The sequence below is a fragment of the Choloepus didactylus genome, chromosome 4, assembly GCF_015220235.1.
Source record: "Choloepus didactylus isolate mChoDid1 chromosome 4, mChoDid1.pri, whole genome shotgun sequence".
NCBI classification, from domain to species: Eukaryota; Metazoa; Chordata; class Mammalia; order Pilosa; family Megalonychidae; genus Choloepus; species Choloepus didactylus.
In genome coordinates, this window is record NC_051310.1 from 33,375,514 (window position 1) to 33,392,610 (window position 17,097).

Below are 17,097 nucleotides of genomic sequence, written 5' to 3' on the forward strand. Positions count from 1 at the left end.
GCTGTCCGGAGAGCTAAGGGATAAAGCACCCCAGATTGGAAACCCATGTCAATTTGCCAAATATCTTACACCTCAGCTTTTCCAGAGGCAAAAGGGAAAGGGGAGGAGCACACTTTACTGAGCTGTGAGGTCTCTTGGAATCCTCGAAACTTTCTAAGTGAGCACAAAATCTGAGAGCCACTCTGCAGCTGCTGGGATTTGGCAAGGCCTCCAGTGGGAAGCCCTCAGCACACTGAGGAGTTCCTGGGTTGAGAAACGGGAAGGCAGGGCCAACCAGCAGCTGCTTCTGCTGGAAAACCCATGTGGGGGCTGTGGAACAGGGTGTCTGGCCTCAGAGCAGGACCAGGAGGACACCTGGGTACATGGTGCTTCTGCTCCAGTGCCCTAGTGACAGAGACGAAATCTGTCTGCCCCTCCAGGCAAGGGGAGGTTGGGTTAGAATGGGGTGGACTGGGAATTCCCCAGAAAAGGTGTTCCAGGTGGGATTGCTTTGATCCCTGCTGTAGAAGGCAGTGGAGTGGAAGAGGCACGTTCCACACCCACCAGGCCTGAAACCCCTTCATTCTAGGGAGATCGTCCGTGCTGTCCTCGGCCTGCCCACAAGCACTGGACTGGGTGTCCAGAGCTGCCCCTTGAGTGGGCTAAAGCTGACTTCTGCAGCTACTCAGAGGCAAGGTGACCAACTGTCACTGTCCCAGTTTAGCAGGACTCAGGGGTTTCCCAGGACATTGGACTTTCTGGGCTGTGTGTTTACCCTACACAGCAGCAGGACTGGGAAGTCCCATCAGACAGCTGGGCCTGCTCAGTGGGTCCATGGGAGCTGAGCTAGAGCAGCCTCCTTAGTCCAAGGGGGTTGAGGCACCCTCTTTGTGGGCACTGACAGGCCCAGCCCTTTGGAACACAGGGGAGAGGGGTCTCTGGTGTCAACTGCCCCTGGAAGCCAGGATAGATCAGAGAGGCTGGTGATGCCCACTAAGTACCACCTCTTGAGGGCTCCCCTGGCTGGCTCATCTCTGCATCTAGGCCTTTCTGGGCTCAGCAGAGATTGGTTCAGGCCTCACTCCATCCTGCCCTCATCCTCCCAGGACTGCCAGCCTAGAGGTGGGGTTCCCAGGGTGCCCTCGGATGGGGCCAGGCACCTGTTCACCCCCCACTGCCCACAGGCCCACCTGGTTTGACCTGCGCTTACTGCTGATGGGGCTGGGGGTGAGCGATTGAGGGAGAAGCAGAAGGGGGAACTGGGGAGTGTGGTCTGGACCCTGCTGTTCTCTGAGTCAGTGCTGTTCCCTTCTAAACACCCTGAAGTCACCTTTGCTGGCTGAGCCCACGAGTGAGCTCTGAGGTAGGGGCAGGCAGGGGGGCTTCTGGAAGGAGAAAAGGAGGACAGGTGGGCACTGGTGCAGGTGGTGTGTGCCAAGGGGTGGGATGCCCAGGAGGCCACATGAGTTCTGGCCACTCTTCTCCTGTGGGTAGCCCTGGCTGGGAGCTGAGAGGATGAAGGGAGGGAAAGAACCATCTGGACTGTGGAAGAGGCAGGGCCCCGTGAGAGGCCCCAGAGGACCCTGGACTGGGCTGGCCCTTTGCAAGACAGATGCTGTCATTCCACGAGCACCTGCCCTCTGGGAAAGGAAGACTTCCAGGTGGTACCGAACCTGAGTTTGCCGGAGTCCTGGGCTCTGAGCACAGCCCGCCCAGGCCATGGACGGGGAGGTGAGAGGTGGGAGTTGGGAAATGTGCATGCAGCCTCTTGGTGGTTTTTTTTTTTGGGGGGGGGCACTTCTTCTGATGGTCTCCAGTCCCAAGGGGAGTTAGCCCTGGCCCAGGCCTCAGCACTGCACAGGGAAAAACATACCAAAGAAAAAGCAGGTTCCAGATGAGCCCCATGCCCTGCCCTCCCACCCCCGCTGCCCCCAGGAGTCTGCACACACACGACCTGGAGGCGGGCTAGACCTCCCCCTTCCTCTGGGACTGCTCATAGCCATGATTCAGGGGGTGAAGGTCGAGGCTGGTGGCTGCGGAGCTTTCAGTGGTGGTACGTCCATCTGTCTGTGTCTGGGAGCCGGTCTGTGTGGCAGGCCATCAGACCTTGGCCTCCAGCATCTCCAGGAAGAGTTTGTGCATGGGCACCTTGCCCTGCAGTTTGACGCTGTAGAAGTGCTGCACAGCCTTGGCAGCCGTCTGCCGTAACAGGGGCAGCGTGAGCAGCAGCTTGCCCGTCCTCCGTGGCTCCTCGTGGCGTTGGCTTAGCTCGTAGTCCTGCAGCGCCTCGTGCAGCAGGTCCTGCAGCTTCTGGACGGCCTCCAGGTCTTCGATGTACATGGAGTCTGCAGGCACAAGGAGAAGCATTAGTGGGGTGGGCTACTGCGAGGCCCTTGCGCTTCTACTTCAGATCCAAGGTTCACACGGGTAGCGCTGCATTCCAAATCTTCATTTCACAGAGGGGGAAACCAAAGCTCAGAGAGGTTAAACTGCCAGCTGGGGCTCAGACCTACACCTATGGAGGACATTTCTTTTGCAAACCACCAAGAGGTGGCAGCAGAGACCCCAAAGTTCTTGAACAAGAGCCGCGATGGTCACCCTGGAGGGAAGAGATGGACTCCTCTGGAAGCAGACTGCTGAATTGGTTGGTGTCTTGCCTTCCTCACTTGTTAGCTGTATGGCTTTAGGCAATTTTTTAACTTCTCTGTGCCTCATTTTCCTCATTCGTGAAATTGGATAATAGCCATACCTACCTCAAGGGGTTAAAGGAGTTAATAAAAGTCAAATGCTTAGAATACCACTTGGCACAAAGTACCTGACTAGCAGCAGTAGCAGCACCACCACTACCATCCTACCATCATCATCATCACCACCATGACCACCACATCTCTACCACCATCATCACCAAATCACTATCACCACCACCATCATCACCAATATCACCATCACCACCACCATCACTATCATCACTACTGCTACCACCATCACCACCATCATCACCCCCTTCACCACCATCATCACCACCATCACAATCACCATCACCATCATCACCATCACGACTATCATGACCATCACTACCATCACTGCCACCATCATTACCCCTTCACCACCACCATCACCACCATCACCATCACCACCATCACCACCATCACCATCACCAACATCACCATCACCAACATCACCATCACCACCATCACTACCACCACCATCACCACCATCATCACCAATATCACCATCATCACCACCATCACTATCATCACTACTGCTACCACCACCATCACCATCATCACCCCCTTCACCACCACCATCATCATCACCATCACAATCACCATCACCACCATCACCACCACCATCACCATCACCACCATCACCATCACCACCATCACCACCATCACCAACATCACCATCACCACCATCATCAACATCTCTACTACTGCTGCCGCTGCTACCAGTGCTGGTTTGGATATATTATGTCCCCAAAACTCCATGTTCTTTGATGCAATCTTGTGTGGATAGATGTATTAGAGTTGATTAGATTGGAATCCTTTGATTGAGTGTTTCCATGGAGATGTGACTCACTCAACTGTGAGTGAAATGTTTGATTGGATAATTTCCATGGAGGTGTTACCCCAACCACTCAGGGTGGGTGTTAATTGGATCACTGGAGTCGTATAAAGGAGTTCACAGACAGAAGGACAAGAGAGCAACTGAGAGTGACATTTTGGAGCAGCTGCAGCTAAGAGAGGACAAAACGCCCCAAGAGCAACACTTCGGAGAACGCCATTTTGAAACGCAACCTGGGAGCAAGCGGACGCCAGCCACGTGCCTTCCAAGCTAACAGGTTTCCGGATACCAATGGCCATCCTTCAGTGACGGCACCCTATTACTGATGCCTTACCTTGGCCACTTTATGACCTTAAAACTGTAACTTTGTAACCAAATAAACCCCTTTTATAAAAGCCAATCCATCTCTGGTGTTTTGCAAAATGGCAGCATTAGCAAACTGGAACAAGTACAGACCCAGGTGGAAAGGCTCAGCTCTGCATCTCAGTGTCCATGGTGAGACAGCATGGCTGGACACACAGGACATGGTGTAGAAGGAGCTGTTGGGAGTTCTCCAAAATCTTAAGGAGGGCTTTGGACTCAGGTCATGAATTGGAGATTCAAACAAAATTCACCTAAATCTCAAGGGCACGGAGTTGCCAGCTAACAGCTGGGTTATGATTAGGTCAGAGCCTAGAACCCACTCCCTGGCTTGGGGAAAATACCAAGCATTCTTTTGACATTTTTAAATGATCCTGCCACCACCCTGAACTGCTTGGCTCAATGACACATACCTCCCTTCTCCCAAAGACAGGAGGACAGGGACACATGGGAATGGAGTGAACTTAAAACTCTGGGGTGGAGTTACCAAAGAAGGCTGGGTGAGTTTACTGAAATCCTCAAAAAGGTAGTGACAATTCTTTTGCAGGAAGGAAAGACCCAGGGCAGGTGCTTCAGCTGGCCAGCCCCAATGACTTCTCCTGACCCTCTGAGGCTACACATGGCCAGTGCCTCTTTTTCTTGGGAGGATAGCAGTAGAATGAGGGAGATAGGTCTTAGGAGTTGTGTAACCTTGGCCAAATTAATTAGCCTCTCTGAGATCATTTTCTCTTCTGTAAAATGAAGTCAATAAGAATGTGTACCCCATCGCGTGGTGGTAAGGATTAAATGAAAAAGCACATTACCTGGTACTTGGTAAGCAGCTAATAAATATGAGCTATTATTATCATTGTTGTGGGGACTCAGACTGGGAGCAGTGTCCTTGCGGGGTCAGGGTGTCACTGGCCCTGTACCCAAGTCTCCTCCACAATTTTTCTGCCTCCTGACACTAAGGACTCCTTCTTTGTCAGTGGGAGATGGATCTCAGCATTTACAGAGCACCCATCCAAAATGCAGCTGGTTCCTTCAAGGCCCAGAACTGGCCACGCAAACTCCCTGACTCCCGCTCGCCCCCTCTCCCATCCTCCCACCCTCCCCCACCTCCCCAAGGAGGACAAAGTTGGCAGCTGACTTTGACTAAAAATGAAATAAAATAACATTGCAAGATTAATTTCTTTGCAATCCATCAGCGAGTCTGTATTGATGGCATTGATAAACTGTTAATTATAAAATCAATGGCTATGAATTTTTTCTGCTGTCAGAGAGCCCTGAGAAGGCCGGGGCACAGGGTGAAAGACGGCCGGCAGGCTCCCAGGGGGCCGGGGTTTGGGGCCACAGTCTGTCTGTGTGCTTTGCACACTCCCCTGAGCCGCTGACACCCCATGGGTGGCTGAGTCGTCCTGTCCCATCCACCCCTCAGCAGTGGCACCAACAGTGGCCCTTGGGATCTCTCCCATGGAGACCCTCCATTGTTTCCTGCTCCCACCCCGTTTCTTCCCCAGCCGACACACTCTCTGCTGCTCGCTGTGTGATTTTCTGATCCTTGGGACAGATCACTCCTCCACAACCTTTCATGGCTCCCCTGCACTGACCTTATCAACAGCCCAATCCCAAACTGTCGGCCCTGGAGCCTCTGGCCTGATCCCAAACGGCTTTTCTCCCCTTACCTCCAAACAGGCCTGTCCTTCCCCCTTTTCCTTGATTGCTCCACTGTGAACTCTAACCCTGCCTCCTCCTGCCTCCTGAATGCCCCCTTGCTTCAAGACCCCGCTTGGATTCTACCACCCCAGCTTAATGCAGTTTATTTCTCCCTCCTTGAAACACCCGGAGCCTTTCCCCTGAGCCTCCCTTATGCCACAGCTCACACCCTGCCTCACTGGTTATGCTCCTGTTCATGTCTTATCTCCCCACTGGACGGAAAGCTCCCTGGGGGCAGGGGCTGCACCCAATCAGCTCTATATTCCCAGGCCCCAGCACTACGCTTGGCTGAGCTGCACCCAAACACCAGGAATTAGGTGGCATTGAGTGCTTCGGATTTGCCAGGACCTGTGCCAGGGACTTACAGGTATTATTTCACATTTTTATCTGCAATGAGCTGTTGTTCTCCCTATTTTACAGACGAGGAAGCTGAGGCTCAGAGAGGTCAGGTCGCGTGACACTGGGCAAGTAGGTAGCAGAAGTGGGATTTGAACTCAGGTCTAACTGACTCCCAAGGACATGCTTTAAGCCAGTGCTACTCAAAGGGTGGCGTGCAGACCGTTCCGGTCACTCTCCGTTTGCTACTGTCCATGGTAAGATACGTACAGTAAAGGAGAAGAAGCATTTGGAAACTTTATAGCAATTGGACAGAATAAATTTTATATCTGTTGAATCTAGTATTTTAAAAATTGGGCCTGTGTTTTATATGTGTGTTTATTTCACTTTTATTGTATTTTACAAAATGAGCAGTCCATGATGGATTGAACATTTTAAAAAATTTTAAAAACTGTTCTTCATCACAGGTCCTTTGAAAAGTGCTGCTTTACACCATGATTTAAAAAGCCATGACACAGCAGGCTGGCTTACTGAGTACTTGCTTAGCAGCACAAGTCTTGTCTGGTGACAAGGAGCTCCAGTGTCTTCACAACTTCCCTGGCCTTTGCAGCTGGCCCCAGAGCTATGCTCCCCAGGCTCGCACACACCTCCACCACCTCCCCTCTCCACGCCCCTTACCTGAGTTGGCGAGGGCCAGGGCCTTGAGTGTCACGAACTCCTCCTTCTCCACCTTGAGCTTCTTGTACCTGCGCACCAGCTGCAGGATGGCCCGGTAGAGCTCGAGCAGCCCGGCGAGGCGGGAGTGCTCCTCGTCCATGATATAGTCCTCGGCGTACACCAGCTTGTCATCGTAGGGGAGTGAGCGGTACACGATGCCCAGGATGAGGATCTCCATCCAGGCACTCTGCAGCAGGCTCATCTGGTCCCCCAGTGAAAGATTCGAGAAGCCTGCGGGAAGAGGGGGCCAGGAGGGTGGAGGAGGTCACGGGGGGAGGCGGTCAGGGGCCTCCCTGGGCCTGACTCAAGGGCAGGGGTAGTCCCAGGTTACTGCATCCTTCCTGGTGGCCCTCTGGTGTCAGCTTATTGTTCTTCTCTAGATGAAGGAGCCCGATGTGGAATCATGGGGAACACTGACATCATAAGAGCTCAGCCACTGCTGGCAGTTTATTATTTGTGCCTGTTAGGGGTTTTTTGATTAATTAAATGCATTTGTGAATTAGGGAGTTACTGAATTCATAGCAGAATCAGGAGATGGCAGCAAAGGGTCACTTCCACTCTGGGGAGTTTCCAGGTACCCCTCTCTGCTCAAAACAGGAGGGGCTCTGGTGTTTTAAATGACCCCTGAACCTCGATGCAATGCAGAATCTCAGCTGGGCTCAGACTCAGGGGCCCACCCAGGAAGGGGGGCTCAGCTGTGTCTGGTCGACGCAGGCCCCAATTATAACATCCTGGGGCTGCTAAGAGTTCAGGAGTGCTGGGGTCAGGGGGCACTTTCTGAAAGGGCAGCCTGTCCTCCCAGGGGTCAGACCCCCTCTGCCCAGGTCATCATTCTTCACCTAATGATTCAGCAGTCCTGCATTCTGTGAGCTTGGAAGCATCCCCCCTCCCTGCTGGTGAGAAGGGGGTGACTTCCTATTGACCTAGTGGAAGAAGGTGGGGGGTCGGGATAGCTCCAGAGTTATGACATGGGCTTGTCCACTGTGCTCTGGAGATTGCCTGGGTTTGAATCCCACCTCCTCATTTGCCAGCTGTGAAAGTCGCAAAATTTCTCAAACCTCAGCTTCCTTATCTATGAAATGGGTATAACAGTAGTGCTTGCTTGAGATGCTAAATGAGACAATGATCACAGAACATACAAAGCATCTACTGAACTCTTACTGTTATTATTAATGATGAGATTAAAGCCTTCATCTGTAAAATGAGAATTATATAATGGAATAGCATCATATCTGCACTTAACAGAGACTGATTCCATTCATATCTTGATTTACAAGAAACAAAGAAAGAAAAATCAGAAAGGCAGAGACAGAGAGAAAGAAAGGAAGGAGGGGAGAGAGGGAAATAATAAATGTTCAGACATCTTGGCTACTAAACACAAGCAGTAACCTCACCAGGTATTCAACCAGAAACTCCGTGAGTGGTTCCAACATCAGAGGACAAAACTAGCCACTCTTGATTTACTGAAAAAAGGAAGAGTATCCACAAAATCACATCACAGGCAACTTAAGGGATTCTCAGGGGTAATTTTGCCTGTGTAGGACGCTTTCCTCCATTTGCTGACATAACCTCCCCTGCCTGGCTGAAGCTTTAAGGTGTGCCTGCCTCATGGGGGTGCAGAGACGATGCAGGTAAACCACTTGGCACCCTCCATGCTCACAGGGGTGGGTGCTTAACAAATCTGAGCAACTGTGGTGGCCATGTGTCTTAGTTTGCCCAAGTTGCTATGACAAATAACCACACACTGGGGTTGGCGTTAGAACAGGAATTTATTGGCTCACAGTTTTGGAGGCTAGAAGTCCAAAATCAAGGTGTCGACAAGGCCATGCTTTCTCCCCAAGGTCTGCAGCATCCTGGTGCTGGCTTGCTGCAATCCTTGGGATTTCTTGGCTTGCATCTCCATCTCCTGTCACATGGCGAGCTCTCTCTCTGTCTGCTCTTCCAGTCTCCGCTGACTTCTGGTTTCTTCCTCTGGTTTTCTCCAACTGACTGTGTCCAAATTTCCTCTCTTTATAAGGCCTCCAGTAATACGGATTAAGGCTCACACTCCGTTGGGCCACACCTTCATGGGATCTTAGAAGATCCTATTCACAAATGAATCTCCACCTTAACTGATAATACATCTTTCCAAAGGCTCCTAATTACAAATGGGTTCATGAAATTCGGACAAAGTCAGTCAGGGTAAGCCACAGGAGGAAGCGAGATGTCAGTGGAAACCTGAAGAGCAGACACAAGGAGGGAGACGTGCCATGTAACAGCAAACACAGATGCAAACCAAGGCATCCAGGATGTGACAAGCCAGCACCAGAATGGTACAGACTCCAAGAAAAAGCAAGGCCTTGCCAACACATTGCCTTTGGACTTCTAGCCTCTGAAACTGTGAGCAATAAATTCCTGGTTGTTAAGCTAACCCCAACACATGGTATTTTTCAAAGCAGCTCAGGAAAACTAAGACACAAGTTGCCATCACTGGCCCTCTATTGGCATCACTCTTAATCTCTCTGAACAAGCCTGGGGGCCTGGGGTGGTCCTGAGCTTCCGGATTGGCCCGTCTCTCTGAGCTTCCACATGTACGCCATCTCTCATCTATGGTCCTCTGTCTCTAACCATTTTCCACCTAGTGCATGACTGTTGGACCTCTGGGGCTAACCCCCCTTCCCTTGCCAGGCCGCCCTTTACCATGAGCCTCCTCCTAGTCTGATCATCACGGTTCCCAGGTCCTAGCTGCACAGCCTGGGCCTCGGGTCATCCACCACCAGGCTGCTGGAATCCAAGGGGGATCAACAAAGGGCTGGAATGATTGCACTGACATGCCCCAGGGTGGGCTCTGATTGATGCACCATCTCCAGGGAGAGGCCACGGTGCAGTGGGGTCAGGTGTGTGCGTGTGTGTTCTCATCCTGATTCCAGCCATGAGAGAGGGGGTGCAGCTGCCTGTGGTGGCCAGCAGAGCCAGGAGGCAATAAGAGATAGATGGAAATGGACATCCAATTTCCCTTATCGGTCTCTGAGTAGGAGAGAGGCCTTGGGTGACGTTAATTAACAGATATCAATCGGCTCACACGTGAGGGTGTGTATATGGAAGAAGGACTGGGCGGGGGGTGAGTCTGAAAGCAGGCAGACTGGGAGGGAAGATGTAGAGGTGGACAGGAGAGAAATTAATAGACAATTGAACTGGAAGGTGGAGAAAGAGAGGGTGAAGAGTTAGGCTTCTGAAAATGAAGGAGAAAAGACCCCTGTGAAGCTAATCATGCAGGCATGATCATTAGAAGAATGTTACTAGCATGCTTCTGCCCTTCGTTCATTCACAAACATTTCCTGAGCACCCACTAAGTGCCAGGTCTTGTGTAAGGCACTGGGGACAGAATGGTAAGCTTGAACCAGAGCTGGTCCCTGACTTCCAGAGCTTACAGTCAAGAGGAGAAAGACACATATCAAGGATCACAAGCTAACGTAAAGTTACAACTGCAAGAAGATCTACAGCAAAGTGTAGGGTTGTAGAAGACAAAACAGGGGAGCTGGGCTCAAACAGGACACATAAGAGGCTCTGCAGGAGAGGGCACTGTGGGGCTGAGCTGTGAAGGGCACATGTGACAAGGCACACACCATGGTGCATTGGGATAAACTGCTTTCACTTGCTATGCCCTGAGCTCCCTGGGGGCATGGACGCTGTGCTGCTGGCCATCTTCATAGCCCCCACTGCCCAGTACTGTGCCTGTTGCAAAGGCTCCCAATAAACCTTGGCAGTTCAGAAGGCATAATGTGCCAATACCACTCAGCCTTGTCCCTGGGTGACAAGAAAATGTGCCAGAAGAGCCTGATTGACCCTCTTAGTCATTTGGCTTTATCTGCCTTTGCCTACTGTGTGTGTTTGTAAGAGACTGAGACAGACGTGCCCTTTGGGCAGAAGGGAAGGGCAGGTGGTGGGAGGCAGGGAGAGAGCAACTCAGAAAGTTGTGTGTCACCGTGCAAGGATGTTCCTGGTGATCTGTGCCCAGACCTCTGTGCCAGGCTGGCTTGAATAGTGACATGGTCCCTGATTTCTCTCTCTCCTTGAGCATCTTCAAAAGGAGGTAGAAGTAAACTTTGGAAATCCAAATGTATCCTCCAAATAGTGTACATAGGCTGCTTCATTTTGTGCAAGGTAGGGGAGGGAATACTCGATGTTTTCTAATATTTGATAGTTCAAATGTTCTCTAATACTTGAAGAAAGAAATACTAGAAGGAAAAATGAGAAGCAAAAAGTGACCTTTAGGAGGAAGGAGGGGGAGGGGACAGGGAGGAACATGAGACTTTTACGTATACATTTTTGTCAAATTTTGGCTTTTGAACCATGTCATCGTTTAAGATGCTCAGAAATAAAATCAAGTCAAACGTAAAATGAAAATTTGCTCCCTAACTACTTGTTAAATTGCACTTTGAAAGTTATCATTGTTATGAATTTATGTTAAAGTTCACAATAAAAAGATGCATGAAAAATAATAAAATGAAAAGCATCCTCCCTTCGACCCAGCAATTCCACTGCTAGGAATTTCTCCCAAAGAGAAAAGCATGCATAAATATGCAAAGATGAAAGTAAAAGGGTGTTTGTTCCATCATTGATTGTAATGACTGAAAGCAGAAAACAATCTAAATGTAACTAATGTAATACACATCATTGTTATAGAAAGGTAATTGATATCGTTATTGATTACACGAGTGGCACACTTAGAAGCCACTATGAAGAATGACACAGAACAGTGGATATGGGAAGATACCCAAGAGCCCAAGAACGTAAGAGGGACTGAACGGTTAAGAGAGAAGCCCAGGGCCAGGTATAGTCTGTTACAATCCTAGCTCTGCCAATCCCTGGCTGTGACCTCAGGCAGGTCAACCCTCTCTGTGCCTCATCTATAAAATGGGAATAAAAATAGTACTTAATCATGGGATTGTTAGGATTAAATGAGTTGGCATGCAGAGAAAACACTACCTAGCACATGGTGAGTGCTAGTATTTCATATAATTAAATGAAAAAGGTGAACAAAAAGAGTTATAATATGACCTCATGGGGGGAGGTAGAAAGAAGGAATATACACACAGGTTTGTACATGCACTGGAAAATCCCAGGACACTTAAGAAAGTCAGGATGATGCATCCCTCTGGGGAAGGGGAATGGGGAATTAGGAAATCTTAATTTCTACCCCTCTGCCTCCCCTGACCTCTTTACCAGAAGCATATATTCTTTTATTTAAAGCCAAAACAAAGGAGCTAGAGCACCTCTCTCTGTCCTTTGGTTAAAACACCCTTCATTCCGTTTTTCTGAAATAGGCTCAATCTCCTTCTCCATTAAGTAATTAGCAATTCTGGGACAGAGGTTCCCCTGTTAGGGGGCAGCTGGGAGAGGCTGGGGTGTCACCTGCACTCCTGGGAGTGGAGGGCTGGCTCTGCCTAGCTGACCCCATACCACACTGCTCCCTTGAGGTTCTAATAGGCCCTGCCCAAGCTGGCTGTTGTATCCTAGCACCCCGACCCCCAGGTCTCCCACCTTGAGATCTGCAACCCCAGGAAAGTTGCTTTATCCCTACCAACTGATCTTATAACATTCAGGCTCTTCCCCAACCCCCATCCCCCAGTGATTTGGCAGCACAAGCACCTAGAATTTTTTTTTTTTTTTTAAAGCACATAATTTCTGGCAAGTGGAGTTCATAATCTGTTAATTTATTATCATTTCTGTCGACCTGGAGGGCCATTAGCAGAGGTAATAAAGGGAGATGTAATTATAGGATCTGAGGCCACTCCAGACACAGCTGCTGTCACTCGGCAGCCCATATTTCATCAGCCACTGGCGTTTTTCTCTGCCCAGCGAGAGCCAAACAGTGGCTACCTGGGAGTGGGGCCTGTTGAGGGACCCATGGTGAGGAGGCCTCTGGGGGTCCCCTGCAGGGGCATGCAAATGTCAGCTGGCAGCTAAGGTAATGGTGACCCCCCAGGGGTCCGGCAAGAGAAGCCCCTCCTGGCTGGGGTAGCCTCTAGGCTGCCTGGGGAGGGAGGATATAACAGACTAATAACATTTTGAAGCCGCAATTCATCAAGCACTATCCATTGCCTATTAGAGGTGGCTGGCTCTCCTTATCTCCCATGCTGGTGGGAATAAGAGCTGAACGCTCTAAAGATTTGGGCTTGCCCTCTGGGCAAACCAACATTTGTGAAAATTCAACTCAAGGTAAAAACCTAGCATTTGGGACAGGGCAAGTTCAGACCAAGGGGAAAAGAATGACTGCTATTCTGGAGCAAATCACCATCAGCCCCAAGCTCCCCATGGAGCTGAAAGTGTCCTGCATGTTCAAAACTATGGGCAAAAGGCAGCAGAATCCTGGGACATGCATTTGCATTCAGATAATCCATCCTTCTAACTAAGCTGGTCTCCTCAGAGCCTCTACGGATGTGTTGACTTCTGTATTGCAGCATGAAAAGTTGTGTTCACAGCAGCCCTTTCTCCTTCTGGACTTTTTCTACCTGGTCACTGTCCATCGATCCTGAACTCCATCCTGTGGCTCTTCCCTCTGTGTTCTAAATATTTGTCTTGTTGTGTATGAGAAACAGGAGGGGGGAAACGAGTGGGGGCAGAGATGAAACACGAAGGGCTGCAGGTTGCTAATGATGGAAGCTGGTCGAGGGAATATGGGGCGTTCCTTATACAGTCTACTTTTGTATGTGTTTGAAATTTTTCAAAATAAAGTTTGTTTTGTTAAATACCCGTCTTATTCCCAAATGGGATCCTTGGGGCAGAAATTATCTAATTCTTTGTATCAGTCACAACTGGCAGCAAGACTCCTTGCACACAATGTGTGCTCAATAAATACATGCCAAGGCGAGGGTGCAGGGCTCTCTCCGTGCCAGGCACTGGGCTGGAGGCTGGAGGATACTGACATATATGACATGGTTTCCTGTGCTTAAGGAAGGCGGGCTGGGCTCCTTCTCAGGGTCCACTCCTGTGCACGCCGAATGGCCAGTCCTTCTTCCCCGCTGTCCAGAAACCAGATGTACTGGAGCCAAGATGAGTCCCAGGGTATGGCCCCACTTGCATCCTCCCCGCTCAACCTGCTCTCACTCTCTCTCTGAAAGGGCCACTGAGCTGGTCAGTCTTTGGATTAGTTTTCCATCTAATCTGAGATGGGATTAAGTTGATTAGTTTAAAAATATCAGGCACTTGATGTGTCATCGCTTTTACTATGACGTTTACATGCAGTGGCGGGAGACTCTACCAATTAATTTTACCTTAAACACTGGAAGGTCAGGCCCAAATAATTCAGTATGTAGGTTTATGCAAAATAGGCAAATTAGCAGTTGAGACAGACAAATGAGTCCCTATATTTATTTTATTTTGTAATCAAAAAGAATTCGGCTTTGGATAAGGAGAAATGACAATATGGAAAGAGGCTTTAATTGCAATTAACAATGACAACCATGGTCCCAGTCTCTGCCATTCATCAAGTGCTCGCTATGTGTGGGGGCTGGGCTATGCGGGCCCTGGCTTCCCAACAATTAGGCTATGATTCCCATTTTACAGACAGGGACACTAAAGCTCAGAAAAACTAAATACCTTGCACAAGGCCGGTAAGGGCAGAACTGGTATCAGAGCCCAGGTCTGCCTGATTCTGAAATCTGTGCCCTTAGCAACCACTTTGCTCTACCCACCACCCACAGGCTGGAGATGGAGCTGGCAGGTGGGGAGGCATAGGGAAGAATGCGTGCAGGGAGGCAGTGTCTTCCGGTTTCATTCCATGGTGACTTCCGGACCTCACTCCATTCCCTCGGAGGTGCTGTGAGGCTGGAGAGGTGGGAGAAGGGAGCAGTATCCCCGGAGACCAGCAGCAGCCGCTCCCGAGCTAGTGCTAGGATGCAGAATCTGCTCACTCCAGAACTGGAGCGTTTGGCGGTGGGTGGGGGCGGGGGTGGGGTAGCTGTACCTGATTTGGCCCTGGGTTAGTGGAGCAATCCAGGCTGAGGTGTCTTAAGCTGTGGCCTGACCCCATATCTGTGCTGAACCAGCACTGAGCAAATTCAGAAACTCCTGAGTGTATAATCCCAGGAGGCTGAGCTCCTTAGTGAGGACACACCAGCCCAGATCCCCAGTGAGCCCACCCCTGAGTCAGACCCCAGATGCCACCAGGAGCTCCCTGCAGAGGGAATTCTAGGCTTCCTGCCAGCTAAGACCCACCGCTGTGCCCTTGGTCTCTCTATGTGCCCCCTCCCCAGGAAGGCTCCTCCTATGAGCTGTGCACACAAGCTTTTACATACATGTAAGGGCTTTCTTTCTGAGTCACCTCAATCAACTATGGGCTTGGCATCTAAAGTCTAGGACGCCTTTGTAACATGGTCATGCATGCTGTACTCATCTTTCAGAGCCAGTGACAAGCCAACAAAAGATGTGCAGACAAGAAGATAAACTGTCCCAAGTCACACAACTACGAAGAATTTGAGTCCATGGTGGATATTTACCAGGATTACAGGGGTCTCTACCACACACTACGAGCCAAGGTGTTAGAACCTTAAAGGAATTAAGAAGTAAACTGCACAAAGACTTCAGGAAGGTCCCCAATATGTGCATAATGCAGAACAAGTAGGTGTTGGTGTCTACAAAAATTAAAATAAGATTCAGTTCACACTGCTACCCAGAACCAGAAAGACTGAATGAGAAATTTGGGGCCACACAAAATGAAGAGAAGACCATATTGCCTCAAACACATTACACATAATTTATGTGATAGAAACGCTCTAACCATCATAGAACCCAAATAAAGAGACCTCCCTTAGAGATCAGGCTAGGGGCAACAGCGAACAAGCAGTTGGTGCCAGCTCAGGCCAGGCACTGTGTCAAATGCTCACACAGGCTATCTCATTTCAGCCTCACATCAAACTCCATGAAGGAGGTTTATGCTATTCCTATTTTACAGAGGGGTCAAGTGACCTGCCCAGGGACACACAGCTAGTAGGTTGCAAATTTTGAATCCTGAGCTGATTCCAAAGCCCAAGCTTTTATCTGCTCTAGTCTACCTGCTTCTAATATGAAGGAGAGTCAATCCCTCATCTGTGTTGTTTTCTAGCACAATTCCAGTATGTGAGAAAACCCTCCTTGTTTGCCTTCGAAGTTCAAGGAACTTGCTCTTTCAATATTACCTATTATAGATCCAATCATAAAAGCCCCTTCTGGAGTGGTAAAAGGTTCACCCCCCCATCCCGGCACTTTGTAAACATTACCAGATCTTCCAAACACCTGCTCCCCTCCACTCTCACAAGGAGAGAAAAAGAGTCCAGAGGAAAATGGGCTTGCCAAGACTTCACGAGCTTCCTGGGTGCCAAGCTCCCATTCGTTAGAACCACAGCCACTGGGTAAACAGTGGGGAGAGTGGCCAGGAGCCCCTGTTCCTACAAGACTCACCTGGGATGTGTTTGGCCCAGCCAATGATGACTACGAGCTCCCTGTCCGCCAGGTCACAGAGGGTGGTCAGGGCCTTGATGTCCCCCTCAGGCATGCCAGGGGGAGGCATGGCATAGAGCTTGTCCGGCTCAGCCACCAGAAGGTATGAGACAATCTTGGTTACTGCAAGGACCAAAGAGGGAAAGGTAAATGCCTTTAGGTCAGGGGTGCAGCCAAAGATGGGTTAGAAGGAAAAGTCAGGTTGCTAAGACCCCCTCCCCCCAAGATCAAAAGTGGCTGTAAGGTCCTCTTTCTGACTCCACAAAGTCACTGGCCAAGATGATTTGGGCTGTTGAAAAATATCCCCGTCCATGGGAAGTTGCCTGGTAAATTCTCCTGGGAGGATACTGCAAAGCAACTTTGGGTGAGTGGTGCGGGGGACATGTTTTGGTATCTAGAGCCCATGGCTTCTTAGGATCATGCTTCATTTGGAGCCACATTCTATGGAAAGGCCTTCTGAATGAAGCCTCAAATATCCCACACCAGTGCCCGGTGCTCATGTAATCCCAGATAAACAGTGTCCCATAAACAAGCAGTGGGGAGATGGCATTTCCCCCAGCAATGTCAGATGTTCCAGGTACAGATGCTGGGAAAAGGGGCATGGACTGCCCTGGCACTCACATGGCTTTTTAGCTGGTGGAGAAATCTGTAAGCTCAGGTAGGTGCTGCTCTCTGAGTCCAGCCGCCGCTTGTATTTCTGGCGACCTCCACGCACTCGGTCAAGACGCACACCTATTGGGGAGGAAAGGGAGGACTCAAGAGCTGTTCAACATCACCAGTGGCATCCCAGCTGACTTTTGTATTTCAAAAGTGGCTAAGTTCTTTAGGTCTGAGCCCAGTGAGCCTTTTCCAGCTGCCCCAAGGCCAGCCTCAAGCCAGGTGGCTGGATGGTCTTCAAACACTGGAATAGTCACCGCCCACTACAGTTGCCCCAGGCCTGGTTCTCCTGCCACTCTGGATATAGCATCCTCCTGAAATCCATCCCAA

At 50.1% G+C, this 17,097-nt stretch overlaps 1 protein-coding gene across 1 annotated transcript; it reads right to left on the reverse strand.

Annotated features, from left to right (window-relative positions):
- Positions 1–1,924: 1,924 nt before the first annotated feature.
- On the reverse strand, positions 1,925–16,838 carry LOC119533166 (steroid hormone receptor ERR2). The gene is made up of 4 exons (XM_037835272.1): positions 16,732–16,838; positions 16,072–16,233; positions 6,613–6,882; positions 1,925–2,324 (listed from the first exon to the last, which is right to left on the reverse strand). The coding sequence occupies exons 2-4, from the start codon at positions 16,178–16,180 to the stop codon at positions 2,080–2,082; spliced, it is 624 nt and encodes a 207-aa protein (XP_037691200.1). The 5' UTR covers positions 16,181–16,233; positions 16,732–16,838; the 3' UTR covers positions 1,925–2,079.
- Between the last annotated feature and the right edge of the window lie 259 nt (positions 16,839–17,097).